Source organism: Gordionus sp. m RMFG-2023, chromosome 3, assembly GCF_954871325.1.
Source record: "Gordionus sp. m RMFG-2023 chromosome 3, tfGorSpeb1-WG-v2, whole genome shotgun sequence".
In the NCBI taxonomy this organism is placed as follows: domain Eukaryota; kingdom Metazoa; phylum Nematomorpha; class Gordioida; order Chordodea; family Parachordodidae; genus Gordionus; species Gordionus sp. m RMFG-2023.
In genome coordinates, this window is record NC_088777.1 from 12,219,187 (window position 1) to 12,242,115 (window position 22,929).

The 22,929-nt window shown below is 28.9% G+C and overlaps 1 protein-coding gene across 1 annotated transcript; it reads right to left on the bottom strand.

The window, feature by feature from the left end:
- Positions 1–1,003: 1,003 nt before the first annotated feature.
- Positions 1,004–22,074, bottom strand: LOC135925776 (actin-interacting protein 1-like). The gene is made up of 16 exons (XM_065461250.1): positions 21,926–22,074; positions 21,709–21,830; positions 14,711–14,801; positions 11,300–11,447; positions 10,138–10,318; positions 9,942–10,019; positions 9,236–9,313; positions 8,866–8,957; positions 8,081–8,219; positions 7,818–7,896; positions 4,487–4,643; positions 4,014–4,098; positions 2,802–2,915; positions 1,847–2,026; positions 1,520–1,670; positions 1,004–1,335 (listed from the first exon to the last, which is right to left on the bottom strand). The coding sequence occupies exons 1-16, from the start codon at positions 21,954–21,956 to the stop codon at positions 1,220–1,222; spliced, it is 1,842 nt and encodes a 613-aa protein (XP_065317322.1). The 5' UTR covers positions 21,957–22,074; the 3' UTR covers positions 1,004–1,219.
- Positions 22,075–22,929: the final 855 nt, after the last annotated feature.

The following is a 22,929-nucleotide window of genomic DNA, read 5'->3' on the forward strand; positions in this document are numbered from 1 at the left end:
AGACCTCTGCTTGGGGTTTTTCTTTATATAGCTCAACTTTGAAAAAAAAAACAGAATTTTCATCGGCATGGGCCAATAGATAGAGCTGAATTTGCCGATAAAAATAAATAGTCTGAAGATAGGTATCGTGACATATATCTATATAACATGCGTGAAAAGATCCCATGATATAGGTTGGATATTATATCGGTAATGGAGATATTTGGGAAAAGTGGGAAAGTTTTGTTATTAGGGTCATGGTGAAAGCAAGCGGGAGTTATTGATCTAATATTGTTATTCATAGAAGAAGTTCTGAGATGTTATGTATGCTAACAAATAAAATTTTCTCTTTTATGTTAAAGGGACGAGAATGGTTATATGGATGTGTTAGGTACCTTAATGAAAGAAAAATAAACAAGGAATTGTGAGAAAGGAATGGAACTGAAGCGATTAGGAGGAGATGAGACAAAACAGACTGAGTTGGTTTTGGATACTGAAAAAAATATTTAGGGATACAAATTGATAGAAGTAAAGGGAATCAAGGCCTCCTGGGATAACGTGAGAACAAAGGGTATATAAGCGATGGCAAAGACCATAGGGATCAGAGAGGAAATTGATTTACCCGGGTAAACCTGGAAAACCGTTATCAAAAAATGATTATATCATCAAACATTAATTGCATAGAGGTTTTCCAAAATGGAAAAAGTACCCAACTCCAGTTTGTTAACATTAAATTTTAATAAATAGGCAAACTATGGAGAGGGAATCCTCACTCCCTTTGCCCAGCCAATGAATGAAGTAAAATGTATTTTAGATATATTTAATTCCGTAAAAAGTGGTATGATAGATTAAGTTAACAACATATATTATCTTCAAACCTTTATTTAGTTCATTCCAAATTTTAAAATTAATCTTAAAACCACTTGGGCATTGACTAATAAATATATCATTATTTCATATTTTCTACAAAGCATAAAATATCCATATTAAAAAATGACAATATAAATTAATATAAATAATAAACGATGTTTTTATGCTACTAATTACAAAAATAAATTTCATGTTTTTTGGATTAAATAAAATAAAAAATCACTACAAAATTGGCTAGATAAATAATGCGAAGTAATTCTTTAAAAATTCATTTTTGGCATAATACTATAAAAATTTAACTAAAGCTTTATGTATTTTTTATAAGTATTCATATATTTAGCAAACGTTCTCTGGGTAAACTAATACCCAATCATGTAGCATCATAAAACAATTTCCAAACTTTGCAACATGCATCATGACCCGCAGATATAACAGTATCATCTTTCAACCATTCAACTTTATTGATTGTGCTAAGAGGATGAGCGCCTGTAAAAAAAAGTTAAAATTAAATTTTAAAATTACTTTTCATTTTTTTAATTTCTCATAATAATTAGATTACATAAAGTAACAATAATAATTCAAACGTTGTTTAAAAAAAAAGGAATTTACATATTTTAGCACCATTTTAAATAAAATTTTTGGTGAATGGTAATAAAAATGTTTTTCGAACTTAAAATTTGAATAACGGTTATGTGGTTGTCCATGAAATATACCATTATATTGCTATCGGTTCCACCACTAACCAGGTGCTTATTATCGGGGGAGAATTTAACAGAATTGACCCTGGAAGTGTGAAAACACCAGTCGAACATATTGGCTTTCTATTTGTGCGTATTTTAATATCTTATATTTTAACTATTATAAGGCTAAGTGACCATTATAAAAATAAGTATTATTAGGGAATACATTAGAAGAATTGGGGACTAAGGAAGTTTGTCACATTTTTGAAATCAGAATTTAAAGGGAAAGAAGGAGAACAAAATATTTAATAAAAAACCGAATAATCGCTGACGTTGTACAAAAAGACCCTTCTATCGGCATTAGAGGAAGCAAAAGAAGTTCCGTCAGATGAGAAATCTACGGATGTGACTGATCCTGTTTGCGGGATTTCCATCAGGGCTTCAAGTACGTAATCTTTCCCACTCTTAGTCAGCTTGTAAACGTGGCATTTTTGGTCCTGCGAAAATTTTTTTTAAAAAATGTTTTATATTTATATTATGAAGGAGATTAGATATTAGCATGGCCCAGACCAGAAAATAGTTTTGCTAACCAACGTGAAGACTTTTGAACAAATGAGACCAAGTAGGCATAAAAAAAATTACTTTTACCTGATATATATATTCCTTTTTTAAGTTTCAATTTTTTGTGAAATATCGGGGGGGGGGGGGAAACCTCCTCTAATATTTTATAAGATATTTATGTTTTTTATAAGCCTTCATTATTGTTGCGCAAAATTTAGCAAGAATTCTCGTGACAAATTCTTAATGTTGAAGTAAACTATTGTATTACCTTAGATAACCTATCAATTGTAAATTTCGGTCTTGGCCCCAAAAACTAATCGATAATGACTAAATATTTGATGCGCGATGAAAAAAAAATCCTTTTTAAAATTTAAAAAAATTAAATGTTTTTTGAAATAAACGTGTTTTGTTTTTTAAAGATAATATTCTTTATTACTCGTATTGTGAAATTAACGAAAAAAGACGTAAAATATAGTTTTAAAATCAATAAATAAGTTACAATTTTTTATCAAAATTCTCAGCACATAGATTGAAAATAGATTTGGATAAATGTCGGGGGTGGGGGGTAAATTAAATTCTATTTAAAATATATCTATATCATTTCTAATTTACATATATAAATCGATCACTACTTCCTTATTAATTATTTCTTCGATTCATCCTTGTAATTATCAAACTTACCGATATCAAATAATATAAGAAAATTTTAACTTTAGAAGCCCCAATAGCTACGATGGAATCATCAGATTTAATTGCCACGGATAAGGGTTCATAGGTTTTAGGAATTATGGTTTCCACATTTCCTTGGGCGTCTATAAATGTAACCTTGATTTATTTATTTTTAAATAAAATTTAAATTGATGAGTTTGTATCATATTTTTAAAAATAAATGTTTATTTATTGGTGACTATAATTTAACATAAATTGACTCAAACCCCAATGGTGGGAATTCTACGAGGTTCACTAGCAGCTTGAAACCGGAGCCCTGAACCACAGAACAATCTAAGAACCGAAATCTTTTCTTAAAAATACACAGGAACAAAAACTAACACAGTTTAAAATTAATAGCAACTGGTTATAACAAAAGTGCTATTAATTTATATTATATTGTTCAAAATGATTTGTTAATATTGTTAATGAGGGTTTATTCATTGCTTAAATTTGAAAACGGAGCCAGAATATGGGGCCGTGGCAAGTTTAGGAATCGGACTAATCTCGGTTTCAAACTTTAGATCGCTTGACTCCATTTAATTGGAGAGCAGATTATATCTAACAGGGCCAGATGCCTCATGTGTTAGGAAGCTAGCACCATGAATAATGATTATGTCAAATTGTATAAAATGTTTTTTTAAATTATAGATGACATGGCTAGATTGAAAAATATATAAAGAAAATCGAAAAGGATTTTAAAATGCACCAGTCATTATATTGGTTACATGTATGGTTGTTAATTGGAAAATAAATAGAGAAAAACTATTTAGGAACGAATTAAAAGTATTGTTAATGGCAAATACATTAGGGCTCTTCTTTTCTTTTTTTTAGCCCGAGCCCGGCTGGGAATTTTTAATTAAAAAACAAATTTCCAACAAGCATGTCTCTATATTGTGTTGCCTAGTATATCGATATGATGCTGATACTGGGGATTAATTTGAAATGCATTAGGTTTAAAGTTGATTTTTTTATAAGAGAAATTGATTAGATAGTTATAAGTCTCACATAAAATTTGTATGAAACTATTAAGATTTATTGGCGAAAATTTTATTAAATCAAATAAAATTAAGAATTTATCATCCATATTGGATAAATGATTTATCCCGGTTGAAATTCTTAAAATTTGTGTAGTTTTTGATTAGAGGTTTACTAAAGTCAAAAAAGAATAAATAAATGGAAAGGAGAATAATATTATAAAATTTTAATTCTTACACTCTTGTAACAGGCCACGATCACGTTCCCACTTTTGCCTATGGCCAAGCATTTAGGTTGTGATTCTAACTTAACACTTTTTTCACTAGAAGAAAAAAAAATATATATATTAATAATTGTTAGATATTCGCAATTTGAATATCGTGTTATTCATACTCGATATTGAATGTTCTTGTTACCTCTATTTTACTGTATTATATTTCCCTATTATTCAAAAAAATATGTACAAATTATAATTCCCTTTAAGTTTCTCATTTTTTATTTATTATTCCTTCCAAGAAGTAATATATATACACAAACTACTCTTGTTAAATGATCTAACTATGGCCAATTCTAAAATGACAAGACATGCTTTTTGCCTAACAAAATGGCCAACTTAAAGTTTTGTTAGTATAAAAATATGCCGTTTTGGAGTTGGCCAAGGTTAGGTGATTGAACAACTACAATTATATTATATGTAAAATATTTCTAACCCCCATTGAGCTTTGCTAATGTCGGAAAACTTAACCGTATCATCAACACTACATGAAACCAATGTATCGTCTTTAATAGCCAAACTATTAACTTGGCTTTTATGAGCATGGCCAGTAAATCTCTTGGGATCCTTTCCTTTCTCCAGGCTCCAGCGCAGTAATGCGTGAGTTAAGGCAAACAAAATTAATGAATTAGATATTATTCCCCTCCCTATCAATGTAATATGTTTATAGCATGTGTTCACTTTTAATATTTTTTTTCTCTTAGCTTTCACCTTTTCTGGTGGTAAGCTCCTTCAACATCTCTCTCCACTTTATGTTATTAATAGAATCTCTTTTATCTAATTTATACTTCTTTATATTGGCTCTAACTTAATGGCCCCATTGAAGTTTTGGCCTTCCTCTTTTACGTTTGCCCATCACTTCCAAACTCTTAACTTTATTTCCTATGTAGTTCATAGGTCTTCTCATTGTGTGCCCATACCACCTAAGTCTGTTTAACATTAACTTAGTCTTAATGGGCACTACCTTTAAACTACTTAGTATTCTTGTACTGCGCACTTTATCCTTTCTTGTTACCCCAGCAATCATCCTCAGCATTCTCATCTCCATGGTTTGTAGACTTCTCTCGTCTGATTCTTTGATTGGCCATGTTTCCGAACTATATAGAATAGTTGGTTGTATTATGGAACTGTAAATTTTTCCCTTTAATTTGTGTGGGATTCTTTTATCAAATAGCACTCCAGATAAAGATCTCCACTTTAGTCACCCTTGATTAATCTTACTCTTTATCTTTTTTTCTATTGTGCCGTTTGTTTGTATAGTGGAGCCCAAATATTTGCAGCTTTCAATTGCCGATATCTGCCATTCATTTATATCAATACTCTCTATTTTATCTCCTCCTATCACCATATACTCCGTCTTTTCTCTATTTACTTTTAATCCGTGCGTTTCTAGGATATTTATCCAACTCACTAGTCTTTCTTTATTTCATCCTTAGATTCGGCAAGTATCACAATATCATCTGCAAATATCATATTCCACGGGACTTTTTGAGGTATAGACTGTGCTAATACATCTATTACTGTAATGAAGAGAAGTGGGCTGAGAGCCGACCCTTGATGAACTCCTTCGGCTATTGTGAAGCCTGCTGAAGTACCTGTTGTGCTACGGACCATTGTTGTATGGCCCATATACATATCCTGTATTATTCTTATATATTTTTCGGGAACATTTTTGTGGCGTAGCACCCACCAGATAAATTTTCTTGGGATTCTATCAAAGGCCTTTTCTAGATCGAGAAAGACCATGTGTAGCTTTTTGTTCTTTTCCCTGTATTTTTCACTCATTTGCCTAATTGCGTGGATAGCTTCGGTTGTTGATCTTCCAGGCATAAAGCCAAACTGAGTCTCTCCTAGTTCGATTATATCTCTTAATCTTTTTTCTATTATTTTTTCGTATAGTTTTAGACAGTGTGACATTAGTTTTATGCCCCTGTAATTTTGACAATTATGTGGATCCCCTTTATTTTTGAAGATAGGAACTAGATAGTTCTGCCTCCATTTAATATGAAACTACCAAAGAGAATTCAAGGATCTTATAAGTTTCACCATCGTTCCCTTTTTTTTGTCGCTAGTGACTCTCTAACATGTTGAACGCACAGGTCACGTCAACCCCAACTTTTAGATCAATTTGTACCGAACAAGAATTTGGTTGGAGAATGGTCCAAGGTACAATGTTCTTTAAAAGTTAAAACGCAGTGCATGTTATGGTTTTGAATCTTTATTTCTACAAATGTCATGGTCATGCAGTTAGATGTGGTTACTTTTACTACCTACTGTACAGAGACTTCTATACCACCTAAACCAAAGGCGATTTCTCCCTACCCCCTCTTAATTTCACCTCCCACTACCCTCCTATCAAATCAAAATTTGCACAAAAAAGGAAATACAAATCTAAATTAGCAAAGAAAATAAATCTAAACACCCCCCCCCCCATTTTTATTCAAATGACGATAGCGTCTTTCTAAGTACCAGCCCCCTTTAATTTCAACGACGAATTACTTGTGGAGGTAGTAGCTAAAAAATTAAAATATAGACACCTTCTATAGGCGCATTTATTTATATTTGGTTAATTGTTTTTTAATAATATAGACTAAATCTAACACATAGGGTTCGAGTCATTTTTGTTTTAAATTATGCTAAAATCAATATATTAGATGTAGAGAATTACCCAAACTCGGTTTGATTGTATAACATTCAGGGAATAAGCAAGCAAATCTAATTTATATACTTTTATTTCATAATTTAAAAATATTTGAGGAGGCTGCGCAGGACACTAACCTAGGCATTCGGTGCTGTTGAGTCTAACCGAAATCGTTATAAAATATATAGATGTTCACGTTGTAGTAAAACTAATACAAATTTTAAAGAGTTCCAATGTACACCATTAAATAATATAGCAGCATTAGAAATGGACAGATATTGAAGCGATAAACCTCAAGAAATCGAGAAACTGTGGAAAATTAAATGTTATACAGTCGATAAAAGCTTTGCCTATAATTTGACTGAAAATTTCAAAAACTATAACAGAGAAATTTTAAAAAAGTAAACCATAATAGCTACAACAATAGAGTACCGCACCCAGACCTCATTATTAGGATTACTTTATTTAGGAGAAATGTAAATTCCTGCACTTCATCTTCCTGGGTTGTGGTGGAAATGTTCACGAGCAATTGAGTCGTCAGGTGCGAGTTATGACATTAAAGCAACAAACTTAGCTTTCCTTCCCAAGTATGTATAGCATATACCAGGTAATGAAAGCAAACCTAACCCAGTAAATATCACTCCACAACAATGAAATTCGCAGAGAACGATTCAAAATACCAACGCGCACCAGATAGTGATCACTCACTGCCAGGAAAACCTTTGTAAACTTTCTTTCTTCTCATAAAGTGTGAATATTCTATCATATTCTTAAGATATTAATAATGTTAATGTATTTTGCCAAAGTTTTAAAAAGGATCTTTTTAAAGAAGATGAGACTGTAAATACAATAGCATAGGATGTGGCTATCATCCATGCATAGTCCGTCTTGAACAAGTCAAGTTCCATAAAAAGATGTCCAGACACAAGAGAAAGAAGGCCCATTTATGTTTTAAATCAGTCACAAGCTCATAAATCGCAACAAATATTTAGAATATGGGTTCAAATGGACTAAAATGAAATCCACTACCAAAAAAATATATATCGTTCTTTGTATCATTTTTTTTAAAAAAAGTAAAATTGAAATTTATGAATGTTATTTCTCTGAAAATGAAATAAAAGGATATCTGCATGCCCATCAACTGAGCCGGTAACGAACGTATTGTTTGGAGTAACGCACATGGCTGTTATGGGACGGTTATGACCCTATTGATTTATTAAAAAATTAAAAATATAATCTATTCTTTCAAATAATTAAAATCTTCATTATTATGACCGATTCTTATAATAAAAAATTCAATCGTTTAATTGAAACATTCAAAAATAACTGAAGAATGTAGGAGCTTTTATCTAGATTTATCCAAACACAAATATGAATCTAATTCTAAACCTGTAATATTCTCACTGGTTCGGCCACTTTCGGATCCAAGTAATTTATATAACCAGACAAGGAAACAGATAGCAGATGGAAGCCTTGCCACAAATTTCCCACTTGCATATCGTCAACATCGTTTCCGAACTTGAAGCAGCTTTTTAAAAAAAATAAAAAAATTTATTTTAAAATATTATTCATTTTTATTTTTTAGTATTCTCTTAAATATTATATAGTTACATCTCCTTTTACTTTCCCATTTATAAAAGTTTTTCAAATGAACTTTTTTATTTAATAAACTTTTTAAATCTAACTGATATTAAAGCATGTCATTAATATCATTTCGTCATAAAAATAGGGAGATGCAACCATCTTAATTATCCAGCAACTACTGAATATATGTCCGATTTCGTTAGAATGATTTGGCAAATTTTTTTAAACTTACTTCACCAATGATTCTACCGTCAAACTAAATTAAATTACTTTTTTCAGATTTCTATTTATTAATTTATATTATTAACCCTTTAGTTTCTCATATATCATAAGAAATTTTATTAAAATTATCTGTCTGGATGGCGTATTTTTTAAATACGTAAAATAGAAAAAAATAGGGGTTATATATCTTTACTTTTGAAAAATTCTGAGAAAATTTCCCTTATTTTAATAAACCTTGTTGATCTGGAATGAAACAAATTAATTACTATAACGCAGAAATTATTAGGGGGTTTTTTTAATATAGAAGATAGGAAAGGAAAAAGGATAATTTAATTTAAAAAAATATATATAATCATATTTGTTTTAACTTGGACATTTGTTTAGTATTAATGTCCCATATCTTGGAAGTCTTATCGCCGGAAGAAGAGAGTATATGAGTTCCGTTAGGGTCCCAACTTATCTATATTTTATTGAGATCAGGTATCAATTAATTACTTAATATCATTTATCGATTTCAGAATATAAATTATTAAGTAATCACAATTTACTTTTGTATATAAATCAAATTCCATGAAGGAGAGGGGGATGCATAAATTCAATTGGAGTGGACAATAAATTCTACCCTCTACTCCATAGTTATTAGACCTCATTCACCCATATAATGATTTCACTATCTTTCAAGCCAACAAATTTATCCTTATAAAAAGCGTAAAAATTAAAGATATATTTTATCATTACCGAGTAAACGCTGCCGCCGTGAGCTGGGGAACCCAATTCTGCTACCTTTTCGCAGGTTTCGCTATCAAATATCAAAATCTTTAAAAAAAATATTATATTAGGTAATAATAAACAAGTGCAAATTAAGTGAAAAAAAGTAATCTTCCTTTAAGTGGATTCATAAAAATAAAGTAAAGTCGAACTAAAAAAATAACTAAAAGTGTTAAAAATTCTTGGTTTCCGGGCTTTAAGATCGAGTAATTTAATACAATCAATTGATTGTGTTGCAAATATGAAACTGTAAACATATTGGTCCAAGCAATAAATAATCAATTTGGTTTATTAGAACAATGATAAGATTAAAAACCGAGTTTGAAAAACATCTTCAAAAACCTTTTGAGCTTTGAAGAGATTTTTGATAAAATCTACCTATAAAAATGACAAAATCTTTTATAATTAAATCTTTTGTGATTTTCACGCTCAAAATAATAACAAGAGTTTTTTTTTAAAAAAAAAACTTCAAGGATTTTCGATCAAAAATTTTCTCTGGTTAAAAATTGCCACATAATTAAATGAACTAGTTGCAAATTGGAAGATCATATAACTAAAATATGAATTATAAAAATAAAAAAAGTTTCTTAAAAATAAACCAAAATACTTAATTTTATAATATTTTTTATAAAGTTTAATAAAAACCAATTATATATATAAATAATATATTTTAAACCCTTCCATCAGCTGAGGCGGAGGCAAATTGGCTACCATTTGGTGAGTACCGTACGCAAAAGATAAATTTTTTGTGTTCCTTGATAAATAAATAGGAAAAAAATGTAAATGAAAATTAATTTATGAATTATTTTATTCATTTAAAAAATGTATAAGAAAGAACTTAAAAAGAAATAAATATTTTTTAGAAAGCAAACTTCAATTGCGCAATGAAATTTGAAAGGGGGTCCTTGATGCACGACTATATTGCCTTCGTCGCTACCAGATATGATTCTAAAAGGACGAATCGGTCTGTAATCGCACGAGTTGATAGGGCGAGAGTGACCTATTATTTCGCCCAGAGAGGTACCCGTATCGGCACTCATAACGTGGGCGAACCTATAGAAGTATAAGAATTTTTTTTTTATCATAATACATTCTTTTTATTTCATAATAATTTTTTTGGTCATGTGTAATTTAACGTGGTAGAGCGAATAGTAACCATATCTTAAAAATTATTTCTTCTATCTTTTTGGCTTATTTGTCTTTCCTTCTAGTTTATAGATTTTTTAAAAATTATTTTCCTTAAAGATTAAAAGTTATTGATAATATATATACGAATATTGGAGGTTAATTTTGATTCTGATAATAATGATTAAAAAAAATATTTAATAAGCTTGAGAAACGAGAAGTCATTTTCCTAACTAAATTATCCACCTGACCATCTAGTTATGTCTTACTTCGATTATAAGCAGAAACTAGAATCCTCGCAATGGCACAAATCTAATAAGTGAAAGCCGCTTTAAAAAATTTTAGGAACCAGGACCACTTTCCTACAAATAATTAGGCCGGGCACTAGGAAACTAAACTCCCTTTTCGTCCAGATGCTTAAAAAAAGTGGGAAAATATTTGAGCCGTTTTGTTAGGGAGGATAAATGTTCACAAATAATTTGTATGAAACTATAGAAATTTTGGTATTTACATATTCCCTGACTAAACAAAAGAGAACGTTCTTCATAGTGCGCACAAATTGAGCGCTTGCATTTTGCCGTAATTTTTGATGAGAAAATTGAGGCGGAATTTTTAATATTATAAAAAAAAGTGGATTATATTAGTTTGGAACAAAAAAAAATGTTAAATCTAAATTATTAAATTAAACCCCTGTTTGCGTTTTAAAGATGGTTACTAGAGCCAAGCCCGAATTTGACAAATTAGCATAATACCATTTGAAATGCTATTTGCGTTTTACATCGCAGCGTTTGAAAGGCTCAATTTGTGCTCACTATTAAATATATATAGTGAGCACCCAAATAAAGTATTCTTATAGAAATATTTATATAAATCTTATTTAACCCAACAAAAAAAAATTAAAGTTAAAACTTTTCTTTTCCTTCGCCCACCATAACCAGCTTTTGATTGTCTGGAGACCAGGATAAGTCTTTTATAGCACCGAACATTGGTTGAAACTCGTTTTTAAGAATGTGGGTAGGATTTATGGCATCCCAGATACGTATTTTTCCAAATGCATCTTAAATTTGTTCCATAACATTTTTAAAATTTAAATTATTATAATTTAAAGCATGTTGGCATTTACTTTGATATACAAAGTTTGGACACATGAATCTAGTTAAAAAAAATCAATGAGTAGTGCATATGCAGGGATGTAGTCGCGTGCCCGAGCCAGAAATTTTCAAAAAATATAAAAAAAATTCATTTTTTTAAAATGGTATTTTAACATATTATTAATATTTTTTTTATATCATGAAGGAAACATAAAATATTCTATAAACAAATTAAGAGTATTAATGTAATTTTATGTTTTGAATCAAAAAAACGAACATTCACTATTTTAATTGGTTTTAAAAGAATATCCGATAGAAATAGGGGAATATTATTGAATCAGTTTTGACTGTTCGCGTATAGCGTTATAAAAATGAAAAATATTACAAATTTTTTATAACTAGAGCATGCATTAAAAATGGCTAATCACATTGATAAACAAAATTGACAACGGCATTATCTTGCAAAATTAAAGCCCGTTTGTGGATTTCGAATCTTAAATAACATATGGGACATATTTTGCGTTTTATATATTCTGCCTAGTTAATAATTCATCGTCCTCCTAAATCAACTGCTCACGAATGATATAAATAAATATAAAATATCTCCTATTATGATCCTTTTTTAAATTTCTAGACCTACCTTGTTAACGATAGCGCCACTATCATGACTGGGAATAAATCAGATGTAGCAAAGAGCTTTGGGCATTACACCCAACGATCATACCCTGGAATTGTTTAAATCAGCGTTTAAAATTAGCAGTGCCCGATGCAATAAAAAGTTTTACAGGTATTAATCACTTTAAAGCCTTTTTTAACCCAATTATATAGCCAGTTTAACAAAAATCAAGAGGCTTTGGATCAAGCGTCTGAATTAGACAATCAGTTGCTAAATATTGAAAGGGTACTTGTACGATGGATAGCAGTCTTTGTACTATTAAATAGAATAACTATGAGGCACTGTATACGCTTTTGAAAAAATCAGCAAATTCTAGCAACAGTGCTAAATTTAACGGGCTGTCCACCCGGTTAAAAAACGGTCATATTTTATCAGATCTCGCTTTAATGTATTTGATTTATTCAATCTATCTCTAGAACTTCGGACAAAAACAATCCGTTTATCTAATGCTGAAAAATCTATAAAGCGAACGATTCATGTTCTAAAATCGTTTAATCTCTTTTATAATTTCGAAATAAATGTTTTAATATTTCATCACCTGAGAATTGGGTTATTCCATATCGACCTTTTGTCAAAAATGTCTTTTTTACATAAATCAATTTAATTATTTCTTATTTACATAAAAACCCCATAATATTTATAAATTAAATTAAAGCCAATATCAGCCATCATATTGAAAACAATAGAAATTTAATTTTTAAAATTACTCTCCTGTAAAATTAAAAAAAGTGGAAATGGAGTAATCTAAATCTCAGGTGATGATTTCTAAATGGCATATGAAAATGTCTCAAGAAGCTAAGGGAAAATAGAAAGCATTCTGGTATCAGTGAAAATTAATTCATTGTTGCCCTTGCCTTTGGATGCTTATTCCGATAATTTTGGTAATTAGCTTTAGCTATCTTATCTGACACGAAATACTTAGAAAAAGATAACTGGCTAGCACACCCTCTCGTTCGTTATAGGGAAGAGCAAATTAAACAAATTTATTTCCAACTGAAACTCGATGTGGATCTCGCAATAAATGGGATGAGGGGGATCATATATATGATAATAATGAAGGTAATAAATGTCTCTGTGATTTGAAAAAGTTTCAAAATTGAATTAACATAATTCCGTCTAGTACAGTTTGCTGGATATGAGCGCGACTTTCACCTTATAAATATGCCATTAATATGGATTGGCTTGTAAGTCTTACGATAAAACGAATTTCCAGTTATATGATGAAAACGTTAACCAGTCCCCTCTCAGTCAATTGATTTCTTATCCGGGTGACAAGTCACAGATCTGCAAACGATAACAAATAATGAATCTAAAATATTGAAAAAGATTTATTAAGGGCGAATATTGTAGTTTATTTACACTTTTTTTTGATATATCGATTTATGCATTATCATATAATATAATTATGAAATGCATTTTTACGTCATTATAGCTATTTTTTATAATATAAATATCAGAGACCTGCAGAGGTACCATCTTTTCATAAAAATTTTCGGCCTAGGTTTTATATTTTTAGGCCGGTCCGTATTTTGTTTAAAATAAATTTTCAGGCTCGGCCCGGATTTTTTTAAAATATATTACATTTATTTAAAATTTTTGTAGCTAATAATGGCGATTTAAAATATGGTTTTAAAATATACGGCCTAGTCCGGGTATTTTAATTTCAGACCCGGCCCAGATAAATATAATGCATTGTGTATGAAATGCCTCTATATATAAACTAATAATAAAATAAATAAAAAAATTTTAAAAATATTTGCGTCCAATTCTTGGAAAAAGAAAAATTCGCCTCTATTTTTTACAATTTTGGCGTGTCCCCTATATTTTTTGAGAATAGCGTGCCCCCGCCCCAAATTTTAGGACTACAACACTCCGCATCTGTTGAGAAAAAAAAGACGCAGCGTCATTTTTACGGCATACATATTTTATATTCAGAAACTTGCCGGCAGGGGCTAAAACCTGATTTGAAGTAGGCCGCAAAGCAACAGACTAAAAAATAATAATAAAACCAGGATAAGATTTTTTGATATAAAATTTTTACAAATTAACTTGTTGGTAAATTCATATAATGAAGTATTCATTCATTCATGTCTAATTATTAATTTCCATTCGAAACCCATATGACAACATTTTAAAGGTTCGGGTCAGGTGATAAAAATAATTATAATGTTGAAAATCCGGGCCTGGTTTAAAAATTATTAACTTGGGCTAGGTTTAAAAATTTGACCTTTATAGGGTGATAATTGCGTGTGTCCTATTTATATCAGCCCCCCTCCAAACATAATTCTCATTTTATAGGAAACTTCCCAGGCATACTTTTATTCCTATAAGTAATACGATAAAAAAACGAATATTGAATTATTTATTAATACGTAGACCTTAAAAATGCATTCAATGAAATGGGATACTTAGTTGAGTTTTACCCATAGAAGTCTATGGTTTTACCTTATTTTTTTGTATATCTGTTATAAATAAAATTTGAAAAAAAACTCTAAAATTCAAGCGATAAAATACATAAATCGATGCTTAAGTCGAGGGAAAAAACTAACATACCTGCAGAAGCTATATAATTTCCATTGGGCGAATATTTAGCGACGGTTGTTTGGGTGGAATGTTGAGTGTATATGTCAACTATCGAAGGTTCCTATCATAAATTAACACTAAGTTGTTAAATCAATCTAGATCAATATCTGTGCTTTTGTTTTACTATCAATAAAAACTAACAAAATTAATATACATTATATTTATTTACGGTTTTAAACACTAATTTTAGCCCCGCCCCAGCCATATCTTATATACTGATTCATTTTTTCGAGCAAAAAAACTATGTTCTTTTATTCTTTTTTTGTATTTATCTCCTATCCATTTCTTTATTTTATTTCACTATTTATTTATGTATTTTTTTTTTGTAATAAATTGGTAATTAATATAGGCAAAATATGACAAATGTTTAATTATTACTTTAATTAAAAAATTTATCTAAAATCTTATTATTATACTAGTAAAGAATTGTTTGTTAAACACATGCTACGAATAATGACAGATCGAAGAAACCTTGAGTAAATTTTATTATTTTTTTAAATCAAATATTGGGTTCAATTTTCTTTTCCACCTAAAATAAATAAAATCAAAATCAGTGACCTACAAAAGTCAAATTTTTAAGTCCGGCACTGTCGGAGATTTTTAAAACTTTGTAGGCTGGGCCAGGGTTTTTAAAAATATCATTTAAATATTTTTGATTGTATTTTATTAAATGGTTTAGATACTCGGGCTCTATAACAAATGTACCCTAAAATGTAAAGAAAAGAAGGGCATCATTTACCAGTCAATGCCTCATAAATCGATCATTTTAATCCGGCAGATCATTTTATTATGTTTTTAATGTTTTAAAAATTTTGATCGGGGAACATGGAACCGAACGTTCTGGATACGTTTCGGAAATGGAACTTGGGGAAAGTTAGATACCGCCACTGGAACGGATTGTTCCGAAAAATATTAAAATTTTACCTCAATTTATTATATAATTAATTATAAATAGAATATTAATAAATGTTCGTTTTTGTTCCTTTAATACCAGTTTGCTTTTCATATAATATTTTTTACTCATTATTTTGAATTATTTAGTGAAGGTCAAGGACCAGACAGAAACAATTTGACCGAACCGATATTAAATTAAAAGATCAACCAGAAAACTGATATCAAAAGATCGGATCATTTTTTTAAACCTTGCAAAACCCTTATTGACCTAGGAGGGAAAAAAATAAAACAAAAAAATCAAGAACTATTAAATTTGCCTCTATAAGTGTTGTTAACGGCACGATTTCGCCAATTTTTAATTAAGATTAGCCAAAATAATATTACACAAGACTCGCGATTTTAGATGTCTAAGTTTTCTGTCTTCTATGAGTAAAGCCTCCAGGCGTGCATAATATTTTTGGCCAATTCATTGGGTTAGTCCGTTTTTTGTTTTGCTTTTACTATTTTTTATTTTATTTTTTAATATTGGTTATCTTTTTTTGTTCTGCCTTTTTTTTAAATACCACCACTAATCTCACTTTATGGAGTTGAAGGTTATGGTCAATATAATACAATTTTAAATAGCAGAGCAAACGACCTTTAAAGGGTCAAAAATCAAGATAAAAAGGAGAGATATTTAAGCCATTTCAATTTCATGTGGACAAGAAAAATAATTAAAATTAGACATTTAATATTAATATATAATACTAAAAATCTCAAAGTAAAATATTTCGCATTTAAGAAAATTTAGCGATTCAAGACCTTAAAAATAATATAATATAGACTTTAAATATCGATGGATAAAATTTATATTAATGTGCAAACTAGAGGTCTGCATTGGGCGGGCTTTTGAATGTTTGAAAAAAATTTAACCCGCACGCCCAGCCAGCCCATAGTTTTCAAAAAAATATATGCCCGCCCGCCCATTATTTATAAAAAATTTTTAACCCACGCCCACTTATAAAATTTAATTATGGTCATTCTTTCATTTTTTTTAAGCACATCTAATAAAAATATTTCAGCATTACATCTCTACAAAAAGTTTATAATTTAGGAAATTAATTATAAAAATAATCAATGTAAATTATGGACAATTTATTTGATCAAATTGAATATTTATGAAAAAAATATAAATGTAAAATTAATATTATATGTAATTATAATGCAAAAATAATAATGAATCGACATATTCTGGATTCAAACACGTTCTTCTTTGTTCTAAAAATCTTCAAACAATGCTAAATCCGCGTTCGGAAGAAGCACTAGAAAAGTTTTATTACATTCCCATAAAAGGAAATTTTTAATAGACAAAAATGTTTATTTATTCTAAGAAAAAAGTTTTGTTGTGTTTATTACATAATATAGTTAGGTAAATGTTCTTCACTTAAAAAAAAAAGATTGGTACAATAAAAAAAGAAATATTGTTATAGATCATTTAAACAATTATTTTTTTTAGTTTGTTTTTGAACTAAAATTTTAAATTTCCTTAACCCGCCCGCTCATTGTTTAAATTTCTTAACCCGCCCGCCCAACCCGCCTATAGATTTTTTTAACCCGCCCGCCCATTCTCAAAAATTTTTTTTACCCGCCCATCCGCCCGCCTATTTAGATAAGCGGGCGTGGGCGGGCGGGCCGGCCGAAATCCCGCCCAATGCAGACCTCTAGTGCAAACCTTAAATGATAATCTTTTAGAAAATGTCTTATAATACTTTGAAATAGAGTTTGAAAAAAAAATCTTCAAAAATTTTTTAAAAAGACTAAAATGGTAGATTAAAAGAAATAAAATGAGATAATATTCAGTTAGGACAAGTCGTGGAACGAAATAATTTTATTTTTATAGGAACGGGAAGGTAACACGCTAATTTCTTATTATCATGTCTATAGAGAAAAGTTGTAAACGAGCTATTTAAAGAAAAATAATCAGTGAAGAAAATAAAGGATTAAATTTTTATCCAGCCATATTTCTTATATTTGTGTTTAAATAGTATGTTGTATCTAAAATCGCTAAAAAATTTAGCAAACCATTTTTTGTCTAATGGCAAAATATTCAATTAAATTTTTTCAAAACTTCTTAATTAGTGGGTGTTTTCTTTTATTAGCTTACGGTTAATTGATTGATAGATGATGTCTCGTCTTCGATTGGATCAGATGTTAAATAAAGTTAAAAAAGAGGCATAAATTTAAGTTTAAACATGCTAATTAAACAGTATACTCATCTTAAAAATAATTTCTTTAGGTGCCGAAAAAAATGTAACCTTTATAATAAAATCTAAAAAGCAATTTTTTCCGACATATATTTATAATTTAAGTGTTATCAATTATGTGTGTACACGGTAAGAAAAAAATTCTCAGATAAAAAAATTTTTATTATCATTACTTACGAAAATTGCAAAACAAAAAAAAATAGTTCAAGGGTTTTAAATTATAAATGAAAAATACAATTTCTATTTACCAACCAAAAAACACAATTATTAATTTGTATTGTCCTCTTTATTCCATTCCATCATATTTTTTAATGAATAAATAGTTTAGTAGCATTGTTCATTCATTTTATGTCAAAAGTAAAACAAACAAAAAAAATGGTTAGAAAAAAAAAATTCTTTTTTTGCCATGATTTTTTTTTGCAATGGACTTTATGAAAAAAATTTCATCAAAATTTTACAAGTATACGAGGAATAATAAAATTTGTAGGGCTGTGTCGATCCACAAATTTTTCACCGATCAGATATTACTAAAAATGCCGATCCGAATATCGATATTTATATTGATTTTATTTACCAATCTATATTTGTATCAATGTAATAAAAATTTCATTACCTTATTTTTATAAAAACCAACTAACTTTCACGAATGAAGTGTATTTAATTTTTTTTTCTATTTACAATGTTTATGGGGTGAATGAGTTTTGTTAAACAGCTCCATTTAACAGATTTTAAAAAAAGACTAAATCAAGATTTTCGCAAAATATTATTACCTAAGCCTCTAAATTTTGTCAATAGACGTCCAAACCTTATCATCCGTGGGCAAAATCAATAAGCTTGAGTAATTTACTTTTGGCCAAAATCTTAAGTTAAACGATTAAAAATTGACTAAATTGGCAGTTTAACAACACTAATATTTTAAGATATCTTTCTTGTTGTAGATACATTGGCGTACGCAGCGGGGGGGGGCAGGGAGACAAATCCCCCCCAAAGCCAAAAAATGCAGATGCCAGATATATTTTTCAAAAATATTATTGTTAATATTAATTTATATTTGTTAATATTTATTCCTATCTCATATATATATATATTTAATTACATTTATTTATCACATTCATCGACTAAGTTATTTTATCAATTAATTTCGATTTCGAGTTTTCCTATTTACCTATTATTTTCAAATTTTAGTGGCGTAATATTTATCTAAATTTCTAGTCAATTAATAATTATCTCTGAAACTCCTTGTCCAACAGGGAGAAAGAAATTGCAAGTTTGTCCAACGAGATAGAGTCTCCACCATCAAGCAGTAACAGCTATTATGGAGTTAGAAGAGCCGAATTAATGATATTACTGAAATATCACAATGGCTTGAAAGAAATATTTCATCAGAAGCAAGAAAATTATTGGATTCAATGCTTATTCCAAATTTTATTTCTCATTAGAATGTATTATTTAATTATACAACTATTTTAAGTAATACTTTTCAAAAACATGACATTGACTTGATTAAGAAGATGAGAATAGCGGAGAGCATTTTATCAGAACTCAAGGAAATTAGGGCTAATGTTGATGAAGAATTTCATATTTTATTGTTGAGTCAAAAGCAGAGCTATACGTGTTTAATATTTGTCTCCCTCGACTTGTAGCAAGGCAAGCTCATCGTTAAAACATTAATATAGGATCAGTAGAAGAGTATATCTTAAATACAGATACATTTATAATCCAAATAAATAAATTTTTACTTAATCATGCAGCACTTACTAATCTGCAAATATTACTTCCACAAAAGCCTTCCCAACCTTTTTCAGGTGATAGAAAAAAAAATATTTGTTAGATTTTTATTATGAAGATGTTAAAGTATTTTATGATGCCTTACTAGCTGAATAACTATGTTTATAAGATTAACAATGGTTGATATAGTCCCAAAAAATGGTATGGATGCTCTGCATTATTTCAAACACATTTTAGATTAAATTCCCAATGTATTAAAAGGGTTTATAAACTCTTACAATTAGTAAACTAATGAGAGAACATTCTTTAAAAGAATAACAGAGGCCTGCAGAAGTACCATTTGCAGGGCAAGGCCCGGATTTTTTTTAAAGATTTTTCATGGCCCAGCCTAGATTTTTTTAAAAATTTTCAGCGGCCCGGCCCAGCTTTTTTTAAAATAAAATTTTCAGGCCCGGTATGGGTGTTTTTTTAAAAAAATTTAGGGCCCGGCCTGGGTATATTTAAAAAAATTAAAATACTGCCCAGCCCGGGGGCCGGGCCTCCAGGTCTCTAAGAAGTACAACATCTGAAAGTAGATTGAAAGGTTTGGATCTTTTGAATATTCATAGGCATTTGACGACAAGCAAGGATGAGATAATTGAAAAATTAGCTCAATCACAACGAAGATTGGATTTTACATTGTAAATATATAACATATAAATGCAATTATTCCTAAGAAACTTTTTGTGTAAAGGCTCAAAAAATTCAAATTTCTATTTTGGGTCATTTAAGTGATTCTTTATATATAATTTTTTTATAATTCACATAAATTTAAAATTGTGTATTAGAAATAGTTATTAGTCATAATAAATTTATGCTTGATATTTTTAAAAAACAATATTTCTTAAAAAAATTTATTATCCCCCCCCCAGACCAAATTCCTGCGTACGCGCCTGTGCAGATAATATAATAAAAAATAGTGTAAAATTTTTAACTATTTTTATAAACATTACAACAAATAAATTGTTAAATAAATTGTTTTTAATTTATTATTATGAATATTTATAAAATAAAAAAAGATGATATATTTATATTTACAATCATAAAATAATCCAAAACAATAAAAAAATATCAGATCAGATCAGTTTATCCAATATTTTTTTAAAATGCTAAATATTGGTGCAGTTGATCCGATATAATATTGGCACAACCCTAATTAATATTAGTCATGCTGAAGAAGAAATCCCAGCCTTAGTAAATTATCAAACTCAATTGGACTGGCTTCAAATTTAAAAGTATGAACTTTCAAAGTTTCCAAATGATACAGATTGCAGAAAAAATGGATGATTTACTATTATTTTAAGAGGATATGAACAAGAATATAAATTTTAGCACCCATCAAACTTTGTCCAGTTATTCTTAATGTTTAATGATTTTGTTATATTTAATAAAACATTTTTTTATTTTATAATTAATTTTAAACAATATCAATAAACTAGTTTATTTTAGTAAAAAAGTAAAATGATGTCTCCACAAATGAAGATATATCAGGATTCTCCCTATTTCTATTGGACAATAGCTTTAAAATTGTAATAAAATATTTAACCAATAACATGACAGATACTAGGACATTTTTTATGATAAAGCAAAAAATCATATATAATACTAACATTTAATTATTTTATATAAGGCTTTGTCCAAAACAACAAAAATTAAATTCAAAAACTTTCAAAATTTTATCAAAAAACATGAAATCTTTTTTTAATATAGAAACAAAAATATTACCAAACATATTTATGAAATTTACAAAACTTAGGCATTAGGTTTCCATAAAATACAAAATTATTGAAAATTTTATAGGTTTCTTTGGCAAAGAATAGATAATATTATAAACTATGTGGATATCTGATTTATTATACTGCAATCTGAAAATTTTAAAAGATATAGATATATTCTTAATGTATAAGAATTGTTCCTATTTTAGATATTAAAATAAGATATTCAAATTATAGGTAAAATAAAATAATGATAACAAATTATACCAATGTTTTATCATTATTCAAAATACTTTAAAATATAAGTTATATATTTATGAATACCTTTTAAAAACAATAAAATATTTACTTCAATATTACGAATAATCACACTGTTTCCATAAGTATAAAGGAAGTTTTTTCCCTTGGGATCTCCTCCCAAAACAATGCTCTGACCGCGGGTCGTTCTAGGTAAAGAGGGATATGTTTGTTCTAATAAAAATAATTAAAATGTTACATATTAGAAGATGATGTTCAAAAATTTACAATTGATTTTTTTGCTGTTAAATTGTTATACGTTGTAATACCTAATTCATATCGTTTTCTTGAGAGTGACATTATAGAGTTTGGTATAAATTTAACTTAAAAATTAATGAAAAATCTCTAAAAATAGTCCTTATATGGAAATTTCATAAATCGCGGTTGAAGTGCTACTAATTTTAGAATAATACCCTAAATTTCCACTAATAAAATATTAAATGTAATATATTTATGAGATAGACCACTACCAATATGTAATGTTTCTGGAATTTAAAAATAAAAATATTTAAGCCAACATAATTTTTTATAACCGAAGAATTATCATATAATAACATCGACTTATTTAACAATAACTATAAGGATCAAAAAGATATGTTGAGCTTCTGGCTGGTATAAAGACACCTGAGCGTGTGGTATAAAGACACCTGAGCGTTTTGAATCAAAAATAATTTGAAATTTTTATTAATTTTAATTAATTTTTCTATCCAAAATTTTGTCTTCTTTTTTCAAAAACAATAATTTTTTTCTTCTTTATTTTTTCCAAGAAAAAAAAACTAATTCCAATTTATGATAATAATCTTTTATATAACAATATATATATCTATATCGTAATAAAAATATCCTAAAAAAACAACAATAATCTAATATTATATAAATTTTTACAAATATTATTTTTTTTTACTTCTATTTTTTTATAATAACAATATATATATCCAAAAACAACAATAATCCAATATTATATCAAGTTTTACAAATATTATTTTTCCACTTTCGCCACATGTTCACCCCCTAATTCTTTCTTCATCCCCCTTCCTCCGGGCCCTACACAAACTCCAACTCCGAATCTGACATGCCAAACTCCAACCTGTCCAAAAATTTATGTGAAAGATACTCTTCATTCCACGACTCCATCGTGTTTATTTCTCCGGACTCACCATGCGCTGCTATCACCGAATCTTCACTGATGGCTGTCTCTCCCACGCTTCTCCTTCCGGTCTCTGCTCCCTCCCCGACATCCGGATTGTCATTTGTCTCCAGAGTTGTACAAAAG

Excerpts from the sequence above, each read along its gene's own strand:
- LOC135925776 (XM_065461250.1), bottom strand. The coding sequence starts at position 21,956 with ATGTCACTCTCAAGAAAACGATATGAATTAG. Across the intron at positions 9,314-9,941 it reads CCGCCTCAGCTGATGGAAGG|ATTTTGATATTTGATAGCGA; the intron begins GTTTAAAATATA and ends TTTTTTTTAAAG. Across the intron at positions 1,671-1,846 it reads ACAACGTCAGCGATTATTCG|AAAGCCAATATGTTCGACTG; the intron begins GTTTTTTATTAA and ends ACGCACAAATAG.